Raw genomic sequence first — 17,273 nt, 5'->3', positions numbered from 1 at the left:
CAATTTTCTTTTCTTTCATGTTTATCTAGTCATAATGGATATTTTCAGAAACAATATAACAGTTATAAATCTACAGGAAAATTATAATTTTAAACTACACTATAGTTCACTATATCAACCTTAAACGTGATTACAGTACTGTATACAGTATAACTATGTTGTGTTCAGCTGGACTGGCTGGATTGCGCTGCTCCCTAGTGGCCAAAAATGTTTTAAATTCAGGTTGAAATGTTAGTCAGCGCAACTCAAGGTCAGATACAGCACCAGCCTCCCGTTGACGAAGTACGGTGTGAACAGCAGCTTACAGTGGATAGTTTCAACTAAGGTTGAACAAAGGTCTTAGTTAAAAACTAGTCTCTGTACTCAGCATGAATGACCTGACTTTAATCACTTTGTGTCGCTTCTTTTTAGATTTTTTTTTGTATCAGTTGCATTCAGCAAATGTTCTGAATTATGCTTGTGCTGTTTTTTCTTTTTCCATATCCCTTATCTTGATTCCTTGCAATCACTGACGTTTAATGGTTTCAGTGTATCTTCTATTTCAGTTATTATTGTCTTGAATGAGTCCATTGCTTTTCCCAAGTCAGGGTACAATGTGGCTTATCTGTTCATAAATCTGACTTGAAAGATATCAGCACACTGATTTTGAAATGAACCCCTGTACTTCAAGCTCTTTGTTTGCTCCCCCAGCGAGTTTAGAGGAACTTTCCTCACTTGAAGATAATGTTATAAAATCAGATGTCATACAGGCTCCTGTTATCCTGTTCAAAGACACGTATGTCTCTCAGATAAAATGAATACTAAACAATGGAGTTATTATGTTTGGAATTTCTTGAATACTGGCTCCATCTGCTGGATATAATCTTTACACTCCTTTCACCATATGGTGCCATGGCAACCAGAACAAAATCTGACCGAAGGTTCAAACCGCATGTCCTACAGCAAACTGTAAATGAGGGAACATACTCACTGTTACGTGTTGTACGGGTATGAAGGGTTTGCAGCAAGTGCTGAAAGGATTTCCCACCAACCTCCTCCAGGGGTCATAAGTTCACCTCTGCGATGTACTTTCAACTTCAACACAACTGCAGCTTTAATTTCAAAGATCAAAGATAAAGGTCAAAGGTCAAAGATAAACATGGCTGCCCCCTGGTTTTTTTACTACATGAATTTCTCTTGGCTGCACCGACCGTTACCCAGACAACCTTGTGCCTCTGTCTCAGCCTAGCTCATCTGTTCAGTTGATTACATCTGTGCAGCATCTCAATGTTTCTTCTGTCTGACTGCAGAGGAAGAGGCTTTTTATTAGGTTATGCATATCTTAGCCATATTGTAAGAATTAAAATTTGTTTTTGTCGCTGAAAAAATAAAGAGAGGATTAATTGGCTGAGATTATGCACCGCCCAGACACTTACACACTCCTAGAAATCACTTTGTACTATAAAACATGGTGCAGGTCTAGAGTGTAGGCACTTTTATCCTGTGTTCACAACAACATAATGGGCTTTTGTTTTTAGTTATACATTTCTGAGTACTGTATTTGCTTAATTGGTTTCCATGAAGTTTGTTTCAAACATTCATTTTCAGGATGACTTCAAAAATTATCTTTGATGATACTCTGAGTTTTAGGGTCTGTCCTATATTTTCAATTATGAATACAGACATTAAAATTTACTGACATGTCCCATCAGGCAAATTTATTCTAAGTGCTAATTATTTGACATAAATAATAAAATGTATTGCTAATATACATACACATCATCAGCCTGTTAGTATTGTAGTTATGGACTAGTTAAGGTGTTGAAATACAGCCTTGAAAAGTCTTTAGCATATTTTTACACTTGCAAGTCTAACATAGTAATTGTTGAATTCTAAATACATAAATAAGATGTTTCTCCTTCTCCTTTCGGCTTTTCCCTTCAGGGGTCGCCACAGCAAATCAGTTGCCTCCATCTAACCTTGTCTTCTGCATCCTCTTCTCTCACACCAACTACCTTCATGTTCTCTTTCACTACATCCATAAACCTCCTCTTTGGTCTTCTAGGCCTCCTGCCCCGCAGTTCACAACTCAGCATCCTTCTACCAATATATTCACTATCTCTCCTCTGGACATGTCCAAACCATCTCAGTCTGGCCTCTCTGACTTTATCTCCAAAACCTCTAACATGTGCTGTCCTTCTGATGTACTCATTCCTGATCCTATCCTTCCTGGTCACTCCCAGAGAGAACCTCAGCTTCTTCATCTCTGCTACCTCCAGCTCTGTCTCCTGTCTTTTCCTCAGTGACACTGTCTCTAGACCAAACATCAGTGTACATATCAACAATTTATAGTTTACAATTTACATCTACAACTACAAACTACACTGGTCACCCAGATTTTGAGCATGCTTTTCTCTCCCACCACCTCCACCAAGTCCATGGTGCATCCTAGAAGAGAGCTTGCCTTCCTAATCAGCCTGTCCAGTCTTCTCCTGTCAGCTGGAGTGATGCTGCTCCACCAGCAGACCACACCATGAAAAATAGCCAAGGCAAGCACGGTGTCATAGAAGGTCTTCAGGAGTGGCCCCTGCACTTCAAAAGACCTCAGACTCCTGAGCAAATAAGAGTCTGCTCTGACCCTTTTTGTAGAGAGCATGCAGTGTGTATGTATGTATGTATGTATGTAAGTATGTATGTATGTATGTATGTATGTATGTATGTATGTATGTATGTATGTATGTATGTATGTATGTATGTATGTATGTATGTATGTATGTATGTATGTATGTATGTATGTATGTATGTATGTATCTATGTATGTATCTATGTATGTACTGTATGTACTGTATTTATGTATGTACTGTATGTATGTATGTATGTACTGTATGTATGTATGTATGTATGTATGTATGTATGTATGTATGTATGTATGTATGTATGTATGTATGTATGTATGTATGTATGTATGTATGTATGTATGATTGTATGTATGTATGTATGTATGTATGTATGTATGTATGTATGTATGTATGTATGTATGTATGTATGTATGTATGTATGTATGTATGTATGCAATGTTTATGCAGTTAGCAATCCTTCTTGACCCTGTCATGTTTGTGTTTCCAGACCTGCCAGGATAAGAGGCCGGGGGTAATTTTACGAGGATGCCGATCAGCGGGCAGCTGGCTTATTAAATGATCGAGGGATTGGGTTTCTCCACACATGTGACAGAAATGTTTATTTGACTCAAACACGGCAACAACAGCTTCATTTGTTGCCTTTCCAATGGAGCAGTTGAGTCATTTAATTACAATTTCTCAAACACACTTCCATACTGTTTTTGGAGAACAAGGGAGCATTTGTTATCTGATGATGCAAAAGCAAATCACAAATAAGCAAAATAGCAAACTTAAAGTTTTACGGATGTGGAGCACAAAATCCTACAAAAGACAGGACAAAACTTTTGCAGGCTGCAGTTTTCCAGGTCTTTAAAGTGTTTTTCTATAGGAGGAAAATTCTTGAAATTTAGGAGAACCCGGAAAAGCCACAATTATGTAGCAAACTGGGCTGTGGCCTCCATTTTGCTGCAGATCCTCCCCCTTCGTCTGGAAGCTGTTGAGTTGTTCTCCAGATGTGGCCGCCTGATCTTTTTAATACATTGGCACAGACAGGAATTGAAGTAAAGGAGGTAGAAAAAACAATACATACACAGCTCCATGAGAAGAAGCCAGATTGTGTACTACTTTTGAGTAGCTGCTAAAACCAGGGTTTGTATTTTTACTCAAGCAGAGTTTGATGCTGTATCTAATGGTAAGACTACAATGCACACACACACATTTATAGGGACACTTACACATGTCAAGGCTGTGGTACATCTCACACTTTGATCTAGGTCTGCCTTAAATTTTAATTACATGTTCATGGCACCTCTTTGACACATTCATACCCCGCTAAATAACAAACAAACAAAAACAAGACATCATTCGTGGTCTGAGGTTGTTTTCATATAAGAATGGCATCACTGAAATCAAAGACTGATGAGGAAGAGGTGTTCGTGCTGAAGTGGTAACAATACACAAGCACTTTTCTGATCAAAAATGCAAACCGGCATTTAAACTAAAGAAATAAAGTATCAGTCTTGACCCAAAATCTCACACAAAATAAAGCATTTGAGCAGGAATTTCCCCCAATGAGACACCTGGGACTAACAGGCTTTTTTTTTTTCCCTTTCCCTCTCACATTCACAGTTTGGAAAATACCAGTTGCTCAAACAGCAGGTGTCTTTGACTTGGTGATCCTCCAGAGACAGGTTACACAGCTGTCAGGCACATAAACACACACATGTGCACACACACAGGGCCAGAGAGCGAGACAAAATGAGGCATTTAATGAAAGATAGCAAACAACTCCCTCGCTCCGCTGAACTCTTGTCGGACGGTTCTGGCAGGGAGATGCTGTCTTTTGTACGAGCAAGTGGACCAGACAAAAGCTTAGTGAGGAATCTCTAGGAAGCCCAAGCTGTTGGAAAAGAATGCCCCCTCTCTCTTGTTACTCACATCAGTCTTAATCAGTCACTGGAGGTACTGGTTGTGCAGGGGGCCTCCTGGACCCCTCGGGTACACAGGAGCTCACTGACTCCAGACATAACTTGCCACAATAAAATCTATTAGTTGAACACAGAAGAGTAAAAGAGGGGTCATGGGTGCTGATGTGATGCAAATAAATCAAATTGATTTCACTCTGTGAGCCTTCCCATTTCCACAGAGTCCGGGTTCCTGTGTAATTTTCTCTTCAAGCAAATGGTTAAATGCAGAAATTGAGTTTTGTCGTAAGGAATATGTTAAATTTGATGGTATATAAACTCGGGAGAGCGCAGGCGGACGCAAAAGACCTGACGCAAAAGACATTTTTGTCTTGCAGAAATAATGGAAACTTAAAGGGTTCGTTTTTCCTCTATAAGAGGGCGGAGTTTTGGTTCTGGGCTCCTGAGCCAAAGTGGTGTTATGTAACGGATACCTCTGGAGCTGATGTGGAGCCGCTCCGAAGTTTACAGGCTGTGGCTCCGGACTGTAAGGATGGGCTTCGCGCTTACATCACTGGTGCGTCCGAGGATCGTGTTTTCAAGATAAATGACTCTCGGGGTTGTTTATTAGGATTCTTTACATTAAAGTTAATTGAAAAAGATGTTGCCAAGGATTTAGTCTTTGTTAATGTTCAACTCTTTGAGTTCTCGGTGAGCCTGGAGAGGAATCTGGGAATGGTACCCCGCAGTTAGATTTTAGAATCATCCAAGACGGACATGGGCAGCGGCACAAGCCGAGGGAAGAGAGTTGCACCTGCGTGTGTCAGCGAGGTGAGCGTCACCCAAACAACTACACCCAAAGAGAACAAACGTCCGTTCAAGCCTCTCCACGCGATTTTGCGCAACGGCGCGCAATCGGACTGCCACAGCGAGGGGCACGATTCTGACTTCTCCAGGGAGGACGATGACATGGATGGAGAGCTGGACACGGTTCTGGCGGATTACGAGGAGCCAGGACGAAAAAATCAACTCAAGAAGGCTGCCATCAGGTCCAAAACCTATGGACTGTGTCATTTTAGCCAGAAGGACGACGAGGACCTGAATTCTGGGGAGACACGTGGCTCCAGCTGTGGATCAAGACTTGCAAACAAAAGGAGCAATGGTGCGTTCAAAAATACAGCTGCGTCCTCAGGTCAACTAAGTGTAAGTTGTTTGGGTTTTTCATTTGACATTTTATTGTTTCTTATTCAGTTTGTTTATAACCACCTGGTGAGTCTGAAGTGGAAATGAGGTGAAAACGCGTCTTTTCTCTTTTCTGGTTTATGCCAGTCTTCCTCTCAGGGTTTTTTGACAAGAGTGGCCTTGTTGGAAGCTGGTCCCACAACACAAAAACAACAGTAAGTAGATAAATGATAAATAATAGATATCCAGTTCATTGGAGTGTAGTACACTCGAAGAAGAGGGACAGATCAAATTCAGCGACAACAGATCAAAATAACAATAAACCCATTATTCTCGGGGCAGATCAGATTAGTCAAATGTTTGCAAGCCAGACAGAACAATTGTCTATTCTAGGATGATTTGTTGGACCTCAGAAAAACATCTACTGTACCCATAGATGCCTTGATCACAATTCTGCAGGCTGTTTCATACCGTACACCCAACGATAGGCCTTTTCTGCATATTCAGGACATTAGTTTAGCTGGTTTAGTTGTGTGTTGATTTTTTGTAATTGAAGACAACACCTAATGACATTCCATCCTGTTGACGTGTTTCTCTACTCTTTACAGGACCTTTGGTAAAAGCCACAGCTCCTCTGTCGCCACGCCAGTCATCCTGTATGACGGGTCAGAAGAAGAGCTGATGGACACCATTGAGAGGGAGTTTAGTTGACCCCCACTCAGCTGAGGAAGCTGCTATCTGTTCCAGCTGTCTTCATCTGATACAGCAGGCTGTAGAGAATATTTAAAGGATACAGAGAGAGGGAACCAGGGCTTCTTTTGACAATGTCCTCCTCCAGAGGAAAGCTAAGTACAGTAATTACATTTTGTTGATTCAATATTTCGTGTTGCAACTTACCCACTCCAGACCAAGTCTTAGTTAATGAGAAGAAGGGGTTTAATAGCACTAAATCATCCAGTCCCCAGGAGGTTCTCCTCCCGGCTCAGGTTTATTCACGGACTCCTTGGTTTATCTGCATTGGCAGGGTGTCACTGTCACTCTCCCCCCCTCCACGCCAGTCTCCCACAGAGACACACGTCTGCTTATTTGTTACTAATTACGTCCTTCACTCTTAACTTGCCAGTTAATGTGTAAAGAACACAGATGTTTCTATGGTTGCTGACAGCCATGATAAAGGCATATCCAAGGACGTTTTTCGCCAGCAGCAGTTCTGTGTTTAGTTTTTTCATTCGTGACAACTCTGAAAATATATGAGCAGGAGATGTTTAGTTAAGGTTTTCTTCCTGACCACAGTTCCTGCATTTCTCCACCCTTAGGAAGAAGGAATGTGGCCTGTGGTCAGGCTCAGTTTAAGTTAAGATTGGGCCTTATTTTACATGGTGACGTTGCCGCCTAGTGGTGAGGAGGCAGTGGGGTCAGTACATCACAAACCTCTTCCAAGAATCAAAAGCTCCCCCTAAAGCACATTTAATAATATTTCATGAAACATCCTGGGTTCATCCCTTCATCCGGATGTACTCCAAAATTTGATGTTTCTTTCCTGGAAGCAGGTCCAAAATATTTCATTGAGTTTCATCAAAATGCAACAGGCAGTGTTTGCGTTACATGGAGAGAAAAGCAAAGATCTGCATTTTCTCTCAGTTTTATCTTTTGAATGGAGTGAATATTGTACACGTTGAAAAAATGCACTTGATAGACACGAAAGCTGAATTTCAACCAGAAGGGTAGAGGATACGTTTTGTAATTTTGTTTACTATTGTAAATAGAACACACTCACAAATTAAAAACATGTCATAATGTGCATCTCTATAACTTTTTAAAATGTTTTCTTTAACTTAAAAATAACCCAGATCTGCCAAACAGTGTTTGATGTGTATTTTATTCTTCACAGTCATCACAGGAACAGACTTGTAGGTTTAAGCATTTCAGGAGCCTGTAAAGATGACCGCCTAAATATATATATATATGTAAATAAAGCATTCTTTAACCTAGTTTGTTTGTTTATTTGAGGGTCTGTAGAAATACATCCTACTCTGTACTGCGGTCAGCAGGGAGGGAGGCAGGAGTGTGAGCTGACTTCTGAGCATTTCGTGTTTCTTCACGTTTTTTGCGATGAAATCCTTGCAAATTCTGTCAGGAGAAGAAATCAAGTTTCAACTTGATTTTTGTATCCAGTTTTTATGAAGAGTCATTAATTTGAAGGTCTATATCTATTCTACATCTTCATCATCTTCCTTCAAACTCATCTGTCAGACATTTTTACCTGAATAGAGGATGTGGCTGCATCTGAAAGATTAGTGTATCATTGCAGTGACCCTGAAAAGAACCATAACGTTTGAAAATGTCAGTGTTCTGTAGTTTTCATAGCTTGTATCAAGCATATCAATACTGCTGTGTTTCCTCTTGTAGAATTTCTTGTGGAATACATCAAACTAATACTTCACACTGTAGCAACAATATTTAGCTGTTATTGTGTTCACTGTAATCAACCAAAGGTTTTCCAAAGTGGAAAATTGTGTTTGCTGTGGTGCTGGCAGCGCTTACAGTGTCGACACGGAGGATGTAGTCACAGCTTCCTCCAAACACAATCACGTCGGAGTCTTTGCATGGACACGCTGTATGCCACAACCTAAGACCGGGGGACAGATGTTATTTAAATCACATCACAATTAACTCTCACACATTATTACACTATTATACCATTAAAGTCTTTGGGTTTGGGCACATCATTTGTTACCTTGGCTTATTCTTGAAATTATGATCCACTTCTCTCCATTTTTTTGTTTCAACATCAAGCAGCCAGCCATCGCCTGGTTGAGAAAATCTACTGATATCAACTGCAGAAGATATAAAGAAAGGAGACTAAAGGTTGAGGACAGTGTACATCTTCTTACTCATAGGTTTACAGTCCACCCTGAGACCTCCGAACAGGAACAAGGAACTGTCTGATACTGCTGTGAGCGTATGCCATGATCTGCCCTCTGGGCCGGCGGATACCGGGACTCTGGGAATCATATGACACAATACCATCAAAGACAAATCTAGCAAAAGAGGTCACACTTTGAATTTAGTCTCAAATAAATGCAGAATTAATGTCCTTATTTGAATGCTGGCCCAGCTAACACATGGTCGTGATGAGGCTTTGCTGAAGCAGAACAGAAAAACATTTCTACACCTTTCAGTCACATGCATACATTTCTGACCACGTCCATGATTCCAGGTCCAGGCAGTAAATGTCGCTCCTCCTGGTTTCCTGCAGTTAGAAGAAGAACAACTGGCAGCCTCTGATTTTGGTTGTCCTGTTGCTGCTTGGTGTATACAGTTTTATGAGAGGAACTAAAAGCATGTTGAGCTCTCACCATGATTCGACCTCCGCAGATGTAGCCTCTACATCCAAGTATGCTGCTGGCATGGGCAGCTCTGGGAGCGGGAGCGCAGCCCTGAACACAAGGTGTCCTTGTAAAATCAGTTGAGGGGTTTGTCAAATTTCTATCAGCAGGTTTTGCATATTTCAAGTGCTGCTAACTTTAACTTTGTCCATCAAATAAATAAATCTGCTCTTTTCATTGTATAAAAGCATTCCTTCACTCACTCACATGGGTCTCTGGTTGTCTCCAGCTGGCATTCATTGGGTCAAACGTATGAACCTCATTGTTCCATCCCCAATAGATATCTGTCAACTGAAAATGATACGATTTCACTACATGATTCTCTTTTAAATTGAAGCAATTTAGTTAGCACTAATTATTAAACAGTAACAAGCTTCTAAAAATGTAAACATTAGCAATGCAATAAAAAAAACATTACCCATGATGCTTCATCTATTATAAAGCTTCTGTTTCTGCAATCTACATCAGCCAGTAGTTTGTGACCATATCCTCCAAAGTAGATCAGTCTGTACAATATTGAACCATAATTTAATCATTTCGCTGAAAGCAGTGTTTTTCATTATAAAATTATAAATATTCTTTACCTTCCGTTGTAAACCCAGCAGGATAGCTTATCTCGTGGTGAGGGCGCACGTCCACTTTTATATATGATCTTCTTCCAAGTGTATTTACTGTCTGTCAGGCTGACACAATATATCTGTTTGAAGTCAAACACTGATCACTTATTTGTGTCCAGCGTATTCAGTCTAAGCTGAGACCAAACTGATTGATTCATATTTGTTTTACATTGTCTGATGATAACTGTCCATTTGTGCTCAAGATCTTTTTACACGTCTGTTTTTATTGGAGTCCCTTTTTATTTCCAGAAGAAAAGGCAGAACTTTATGTTGGAACTTTAAGAACTGATCTGTTCCTGTGTTCTTGTATTTTTATTGATGTCCAAACTGCTACATTATGAATTTATTGACAGTTTGGAATGAAATGTTGCAAACAAAGGCAGGATCATTGTGCAAACACATGTACAAAAGCTTTTACACATGCTTTTAAAATGGAAAAAATTATGTGAGGTTAACCATAACTGAAGTATCATGAATGATGTTGACTGTCAGATACAAGCTTTACCTGATTGGTCTGTCCGCTGTAATCACAACCTCCGAATATGTACATGTCTCCATCTAGGGAGCAGCCGCAGGTCCCAGACATTGGGGGAGGGAGCTCACCTGTCATGTTAAATACGTCCCTTCAAAAAAAATGTTGAAAATGTGGATAAACTGCTTACCCAATAAACCAAGCCTTATGTCATGAAACATTTTATAAAGGCAGTGCTCCACTAAATAAAACTGACTCAACTGTCAGAAAGTATAAAACAACCTGAAACTGGGATAAAATATGTATTGAAGCTATTTGAAAAACATGTAATACTGTAATTGTTCAAGATCACAAACAATTATGATTGGAACTAATATCATATTCTTACCATATGCCTCGTTCTAAGTCATAAACCCAGATTTCATAATTGGGTAGGAAAACTTCTTCCTCACCGACTGACTGTTGAAAGAAAATTATTTTTGTTACAATGGAATGAACGTATGCAGTGGCAAATAGTCTGTGGAAACACACTGCTCCAGTTCCAGGAAAGAAAACAATGAAATAGTGTTTTCCAAATTTGTGCACTTTTTGACAGCTTTATATAAAATCACAGACCACTTTTTACAAGCTGATCAAGTGTTTGGCTGTAAAAAAATTCTTGAAAGAAATTTTCTTTGAAAATGTGGCATAAAAAGCTGAACAAATGTTAAAATGCTGCTTTTCTCTTGAATTATTATGATACCTATGATATTTGGCGTTATTGTGACATCATATTCCTTTATAACATATTATTTCCTTTATAACATAATAACATACTCCTTTTTTTAATATAAATTACCAATTTTTTTTCATGAAATGTGACTGATACCCTGTTTGAATATTAATACAGCAGTAATAATACTCTAATGATGTGGCTGACTGCTACATTTCTGCAATGACTACTTAATTATGATTTTCATTGCAGGATTTTTAATGCATGCTATCTTTTTTACGACTTCGTTTGCAGTGGTTTAATTTTGTTGATATGTGCTTGTTTTTCTCACCATGTAACCTCCCCACACATACAGCCGGTTCTCCACCACCACAGCCGTGTGTCCGCTCCTCTCTTGGGCCACCAGCTCGCAGCAGGGCCCCTCCGGTCCCGAATCCATGACTGGCTGCTATTAATAAGAAAAGGAAAAAGGAAGCTCATTTTCAACCTCAAATTATAATGTCTGTCTGAAAATGCCCAGATGACATTCTCATTCAGAAGTTGAGACTTTAATTTTAGTATCATAAAAACTACAAGAGACGGGAATTCTTTCAATCAGCCCTTATATTGCTGCCATCTGTTGATCGGTGAAATATAATATTAAGGTTTATGGTATTTAAATGTGAAAGTTACGTCACGTTGGGCTGTTACGCCACTCAGAGACAGGTAGAACGACCAACAAATATTTGTTTCAACAATATTTTAAAACATACTCACAGGTTACGGTGCACTTTTAGATGACCTTAATACTTATTTTACAACTTCCACCAATAGTATAATATAAAGAGACGGCAACCTGAGCTTTTGTTTACAACTGAATTATTAATGTAAAGGGGTTTCGGGTGGGCGGAGCTAACGTCTGTACTGACTTCCTGTTTATATCTTCTGGTGCGCAGTTTCTGTCTGAGTGGATTCTCCGGATTCCTCCCACGACGAAAAACTTAAGGCGTCTTATCTGGGGTGTTCCCCGCCTTTCTCCCGTAGCCAGCTGGGGTAGGCTCCAGAAGAACCTGTGACCCGTAACTCCGCAAACGCGATTGAAGAATATGAGTGATTCAATTAATTTAAAATTAATCACCATTTATGAATATAACACACAAGAATGAATGAATTAAGGAATTAATGAATGCCGCCAGATAACTGGGTCAAAAAACAAAACCGACAAACATCAAGTCCTGTTCTCTTGTCAAAATAAATTTCAACATCCGGTCCCGCTTTCTTTTCAAAATAAAATCCCAGTTGATCACGGATTGGTTGGGATCGTTCAGCGGAAGTGATGACATACAAGAGGAAGTTGACATTTTAGCGCCAAGTCTTGAGTGAACGTCGATTTCGATGGATTTTGTTCGCAGTTTAAAGTCAAAAGTGTCCGCTGGCTTCAAGATGCGTGGACTTATACTACGCCCGTATGTATATAAACGGTTTTTGAAATGTGTTGGAGTAATACTTTTACGTTAGTGCTGTTCGTGCTGCTCACACAATGTGCTGTAATCCTCCGGTAATGACAGCAGTCGGTCGGTCCTGTTTTCGTAGTTTTGAGAATGTGGCAACAGCATAATTCCAATCCAGTTTAACTGTTTACATCATAGAGTTAACTTAACCCTTATGTGGTTGCAGGGATAATCAAATGCTTTCATCACAGAAAATGTTCATTAGTCGATACCTCAACATCTTTCATCTTTGAATCTACTGTAATTTGTTTCTCGGCTAAAACAAGCACACATGCATTTTCTTGAGGAAGCTTTATCTAGTTCTCTACCTACAGTCTCAAAAAAAGAACAACAGCGACATAGACATGTGCTTTCTTTTTAATGTTCCAGTGAAGCCAGCAGGTATCTTGTTGAAGTGCTGCAGTCTGTCAGCCCCACTGAACTGGATGATGTTGTTGAGAGGGTCCTGGATGCAGTAGAAAAACAGCCGTGTATGTACAGCACAACTGATTTCATGATTTGTAGATGCCTTTAGTTAGACCTGCTTTTAGTAAAACTTACATGATGTCTATATTTGCTTAGTCTTTATTGATGTCTGCAGTTGATAATGCAGCTGCTGATTAAATGTTCATGGGCTTTACCTTGTCAGAAGGCACAACAGACTGTTTCTGCCTTCTATTCACTTCATGACCAGAGTTTGTGTTTCCTACAGTGTCCTCTACTATGATAGAATTGTCTGTGGTGGAAAGTGCCGTGCAAGATTGCACTCAGTCTTGTGATGAAACCAGGTAAGCGTTTTGATTAGTTGATATCACTATGAACTATATTTTGTCTAACGCTAACCTAAAACCTAACTAACCAAGCTACAATTAGATGTAAGCATGTGTCACCATCCTAATTGTCCTGTTGAAACGTTTTCAAAAAGAGCTGTTTTTACTCTCAGGGATAATGTTTTCAACATCATTGGAGCCTTCGATGCACCCAGATACATTTACAGTGTGAAGAGGAAGAAATTTGTACCGTATGTAAAGGTTTTCTTCTCCTTTAAATCAAATAAACCTGATCATTTCAATGACATTGCTGCTACTTTTGCAGCTGGTGTTGACCCTATTGATTCACTTGCATATTGAAGGCAAACATCTCTACTGTTGTCTCCAAGGTTGAAAAATTTAACTGTGACTTTTTCATTCAGTCTTAGTATGACAACCCACTCAGCCCCCAACCTGTGTGGTTTTGCCAAAGATAAAGCTGAACTCTTCAGGGAGCGCTACACCGTCTTACAACAGGTTAGTATGATCTGATCAGAACTCAGTTTTCAGTCCGAGGCAAATACCTATTATACCGTAGAGTACCGTAGTGGGTGCACATTGTATTCATACAGACATTTTTTTTGTTTTTTACAGCGAATACATCGACATGAGCTCTTCACACCGCCTGCAATAGGAGCTGCTGTTGAGAAACATCAAAATAAATTTCAGGTAATATTTAATTGTCATTAGATAACACATTCTTTACTGTACAACAAGGTTTTTATTTCAGCTCTGTAGAATTCTCCGTAAAAAATATGCAGAAAATTCAATACAAACAGGAGTATCACTGTGACAACATCTAGTATAACACTTTGTTAACTGTGATGGCAAGAGTATTTGTGGACTGAAAATAGAACAAGTCCTAATTTTCATTTTTTGGTTTGTATAATTCAAATCTTCTAGCTCAAGACAGTTGAAGCACTGCTTGGTAGCACAGCTAAACTGGGAGACGTGATTGTACTGGGAATGGTCACTCAAATGAAAGAAGTGAGTTGGCAAAGAAATGTTCCTTGAGATGTGTTTTCAGTACAATGTTTGTTTTCATCCAGTTCCTTAATTTTTCTTCTTTTCTTCAAGGGTAAATTTTATTTGGAGGACCCGAGTGGAACAGTGCAGCTGGACATGTCCAAAGCAATATCCTTGAATGTTATCTTATCAACTATAACAACTTTTTATTATGCAATATTTAATGGCTTTAAAAGTGCATGAATTCCTTAATTAGATTCTCACCAGTTCCATAATGGCCTGTACACAGAATCCTGCTTTGTATTAGCTGAGGGTGAGATAACAGCTACAAAAATTTACAAAAAAAACAAATATGGAAGGAATAAAGATTTCACAAATTTAGAATTCAGAATTTAAGTTTGTTTGTTTTTTTTAGGTTGGTACGATGACTCGGTTTTCCATGTCAATGGCTTTGGACTTCCACCAATAGAGCCGTCATCAAGTACAAGGTTAGTGGATAGTGTTGGGATGAACTTTATGGTAAAGCATTAATGGGTGTCTATGGATTACTGTTAAATCTACAATAATTTATCCCAAATGGGTTACTAGTGGCTGAAAATAAGGGTGAAGCTTCTCCCCATTATGAAGTTGTGTACCTCCAAATCAGTGTTTGCTGGTTTGCATTTTGCTTGCTGAGCAGAGGTGTTTGCAGACACTCTTCAAGGAGTAGTTAAGAGTAGATGAACTCTGTTTCTTGCTCTTTATTAATCCATAATCGTGCCAGCAATCAGCTTTGAAACATTTTGGTAACAGACACTTGAACAAGTGATCCATGTTTTGTTGCCAGGGCATACTACGGCAATGTGAACTTCTTTGGCGGTCCATCCGCCACCTCTGTGAAGGCCTCGGCCAAGCTCAAACAGCTGGAGGAAGAGAATGAGGATGCCATGTTTGTAATCGTCTCTGATGTGTGGCTGGACAACGTTGAGGTGATGGAAAAGCTCCACCTCATGTTCTCAGGTCTGTTAGTAGTCGCAGGCTTAGATTTTAAATAATCTTCATGTTATGAGACACTGCTGAATATTGTTTTCACTTCTCTCATACAGGTTATGCTTCAATGCCCCCCACCTGTTTTATATTTTGTGGCAACTTCTCTTCAACCCCGTATGGAAACACGCAGATAAAATCACTCAAAGGTGAGACTCACGACATGCTGTCGGTGCTTAGATCTGTGTGTCTAACCTAGTTTATGAGAACACTGGAGAATCTCACTCATTTTTCTCTTTAGAATCGCTGAAGGCACTTGCTGATGCTATATGTGCTCACCCCAGCATTCACAGCAGGTATGATCTGATAGACTTGTTTCTCTAGTCTGCTTCTTCTTCTTTGCTGAAAATGTGCCTGTGTGTTTGGTTCAAACATGTTCATCCTACGCCTGCAGCAGCCGCTTTGTATTTGTTCCTGGCCCCGAAGACCCCAGCCCAGGCACCATCATGCCGAGGTAAGCCTCAAGAGAAATCTGCTTTTTAACAGCATTATGTTCAGTGCTTTGGACAAATGTGGATCAATGTTTCCCTCAGGCCTCCCTTGGCAGATAACATCACAGAGGAGTTCAGACAGAGGGTTCCATTTTCACTGTTCACTACTAACCCGTGCAGGTATTAGAGACAATATTTTTCAATATTGTTTGTTGTGGCCAATTATAAGTTGATTTGTAAGCTTGTGACCAGACGCCTTCACTTTTGGCATATTTCTGTTCTCTGAAACCAAAGATGACTTCTTCTTTTTTTTCCTGTCAGGATCCAATACTGCAGCCAGGAGATTGTTGTAATCAGGGAAGACCTGGTCAACAAGATGTGTAGGAACTGCATCCGGTTACCAAATAACAATCTTGACATTCCAAACCATGTGAGATTTAGTTTCCCATCAATAGAAATGTAGTATTAGTAGTTGTGTTTTTGTACATAGAATTTTGTACTCTTTGCATTAGGGCTTAATCTTTAAGTTTGTGCTTCACCAACTATTTAACGACGTCAACCAGTTACTTCGAAATAAATGTAATTTTTAAGAAAGTATGTTATAATTTTCCTCCTCTTGTCCTCAGTTTGTTAAGACCATCCTCTCCCAGAGTCACCTGACTCCTCTGCCTCTTTACGTCAGTCCTGTATTCTGGGCATTTGATTACTCCCTGCGTGTCTACCCAGTCCCTGATGTCATCATCTTTGCAGACAAATACGATCCCTTCAACATCACAAACACAGACTGTCTCTGCATCAATCCAGTAAGAAACAGATGAAGCTTAAACAAAGTCTGTAAAACTTCCCTTGTGACAGAATTTTATAAAAAAAAATTGCACAGCTGTTCTGTTAAATTTATGTCATTGTCTTGTATAAGTTAGGAGTATTAATGACAATGTAAATTGTAAATGATTCATTTCTGCAGGGCTCTTTCACAAGAAGTGGCTTCACATTTAAAGTGTACTACCCATCCAATAGAACTGTAGAAGACAGGTGGGTTTCACTTTTTTGTGCATGTAATCATAATTTATTTCCAGCAATCACTTAATATTAATCTTTTGTGGGGGGGTTTTTTCTTCTTCTTAGCAAACTTCAAGGACTCTGAAGAAAGGAATGACATAAGAGCAGTGTTGTCATTTTGTATGTATGATTGTAAATGCTGGAAATGTATTAACATGAATCAAATGCCTGTAGTGATTATGTCTGAACCCATATGTATATTACATCTGTAATAATAAATGTTTTATTCCTTTTTTAAGCATTCTCACCTCTTTGTCTGCCCTAGTTTGAGCAATCTGTCTTGAATGCAGGCTAAGTGTATTAAAAAGTTGTTTCATGATACTGTATTTCCATTGTCTTGGAGTGCCAATTTTAAAATTAGATTTTTTATATTTGAAATTAATTGAATGTTTCTTCATATACATGCTGTTAATAAGGTAGATATGTAATATTTAAAAATGAATATTCAGTGACTTAGGCTTGGTTTTTTTTTAATCTAAGATGGTATGTTCAAACTCATCCTGACAAAAGAAATATGTTACAGTAAATAAATACTTTTACACCCTCTTTTTTGTTTTGTTTTTTTGTTGCCCAAATTCATCAGACCTTTTCACAATTTCAGAATTTGTTGTACATCTTAAGTCACTAGCGTACCGAATCT

General features: G+C 39.2%; 3 protein-coding genes across 10 annotated transcripts; 2 read left to right on the top strand and 1 right to left on the bottom strand.

The window, feature by feature from the left end:
• The first annotated feature begins 4,864 nt into the window (after window positions 1-4,864).
• On the top strand, window positions 4,865-6,430 carry LOC137611220 (uncharacterized). The gene is made up of 3 exons (XM_068339299.1): window positions 4,865-5,704; window positions 5,831-5,898; window positions 6,292-6,430. The coding sequence occupies exons 1-3, from the start codon at window positions 5,279-5,281 to the stop codon at window positions 6,392-6,394; spliced, it is 597 nt and encodes a 198-aa protein (XP_068195400.1). The 5' UTR covers window positions 4,865-5,278; the 3' UTR covers window positions 6,395-6,430.
• A 1,241-nt stretch (window positions 6,431-7,671) lies between these two features.
• LOC137611219 (kelch domain-containing protein 1) lies at window positions 7,672-12,084 on the bottom strand. Of its 8 annotated transcripts, none has more exons than XM_068339291.1 (14): window positions 11,782-12,084; window positions 11,205-11,321; window positions 10,550-10,620; window positions 10,195-10,312; window positions 9,657-9,769; window positions 9,491-9,578; window positions 9,276-9,363; window positions 9,043-9,139; window positions 8,859-8,936; window positions 8,578-8,687; window positions 8,421-8,493; window positions 8,228-8,312; window positions 7,947-7,999; window positions 7,672-7,813 (listed from the first exon to the last, which is right to left on the bottom strand). In XM_068339291.1, the coding sequence occupies exons 2-14, from the start codon at window positions 11,310-11,312 to the stop codon at window positions 7,672-7,674; spliced, it is 1,224 nt and encodes a 407-aa protein (XP_068195392.1). In that variant the 5' UTR covers window positions 11,313-11,321; window positions 11,782-12,084. The 8 variants fall into 8 exon arrangements, with proteins under 8 accessions (XP_068195392.1, XP_068195391.1, XP_068195393.1 ...); XM_068339290.1 differs by lacking the exon at window positions 11,782-12,084 and adding an exon at window positions 11,630-11,769; XM_068339292.1 differs by lacking the exon at window positions 11,782-12,084 and adding an exon at window positions 11,630-11,769 and having other exon boundaries at window positions 8,878-8,936; window positions 9,043-9,123; window positions 9,280-9,363.
• Window positions 12,085-12,095: 11 nt separating this feature from the next.
• pole2 (polymerase (DNA directed), epsilon 2) lies at window positions 12,096-17,085 on the top strand. The gene is made up of 19 exons (XM_068339289.1): window positions 12,096-12,318; window positions 12,733-12,833; window positions 13,055-13,130; window positions 13,286-13,363; window positions 13,535-13,628; window positions 13,746-13,820; window positions 14,055-14,138; window positions 14,229-14,285; window positions 14,382-14,430; window positions 14,533-14,605; window positions 14,944-15,116; window positions 15,203-15,292; window positions 15,385-15,439; window positions 15,538-15,597; window positions 15,677-15,754; window positions 15,896-16,004; window positions 16,201-16,377; window positions 16,539-16,606; window positions 16,700-17,085. The coding sequence occupies exons 1-19, from the start codon at window positions 12,248-12,250 to the stop codon at window positions 16,716-16,718; spliced, it is 1,587 nt and encodes a 528-aa protein (XP_068195390.1). The 5' UTR covers window positions 12,096-12,247; the 3' UTR covers window positions 16,719-17,085.
• The last annotated feature ends 188 nt before the right edge of the window (window positions 17,086-17,273 follow it).

The sequence above is a fragment of the Antennarius striatus genome, chromosome 17 (assembly GCF_040054535.1).
Source record: "Antennarius striatus isolate MH-2024 chromosome 17, ASM4005453v1, whole genome shotgun sequence".
NCBI classification, from domain to species: domain Eukaryota; kingdom Metazoa; phylum Chordata; class Actinopteri; order Lophiiformes; family Antennariidae; genus Antennarius; species Antennarius striatus.
The sequence above is the reverse complement of the archived record's forward strand: the minus strand, read 5'-3'. Positions and strand labels throughout refer to the sequence as shown.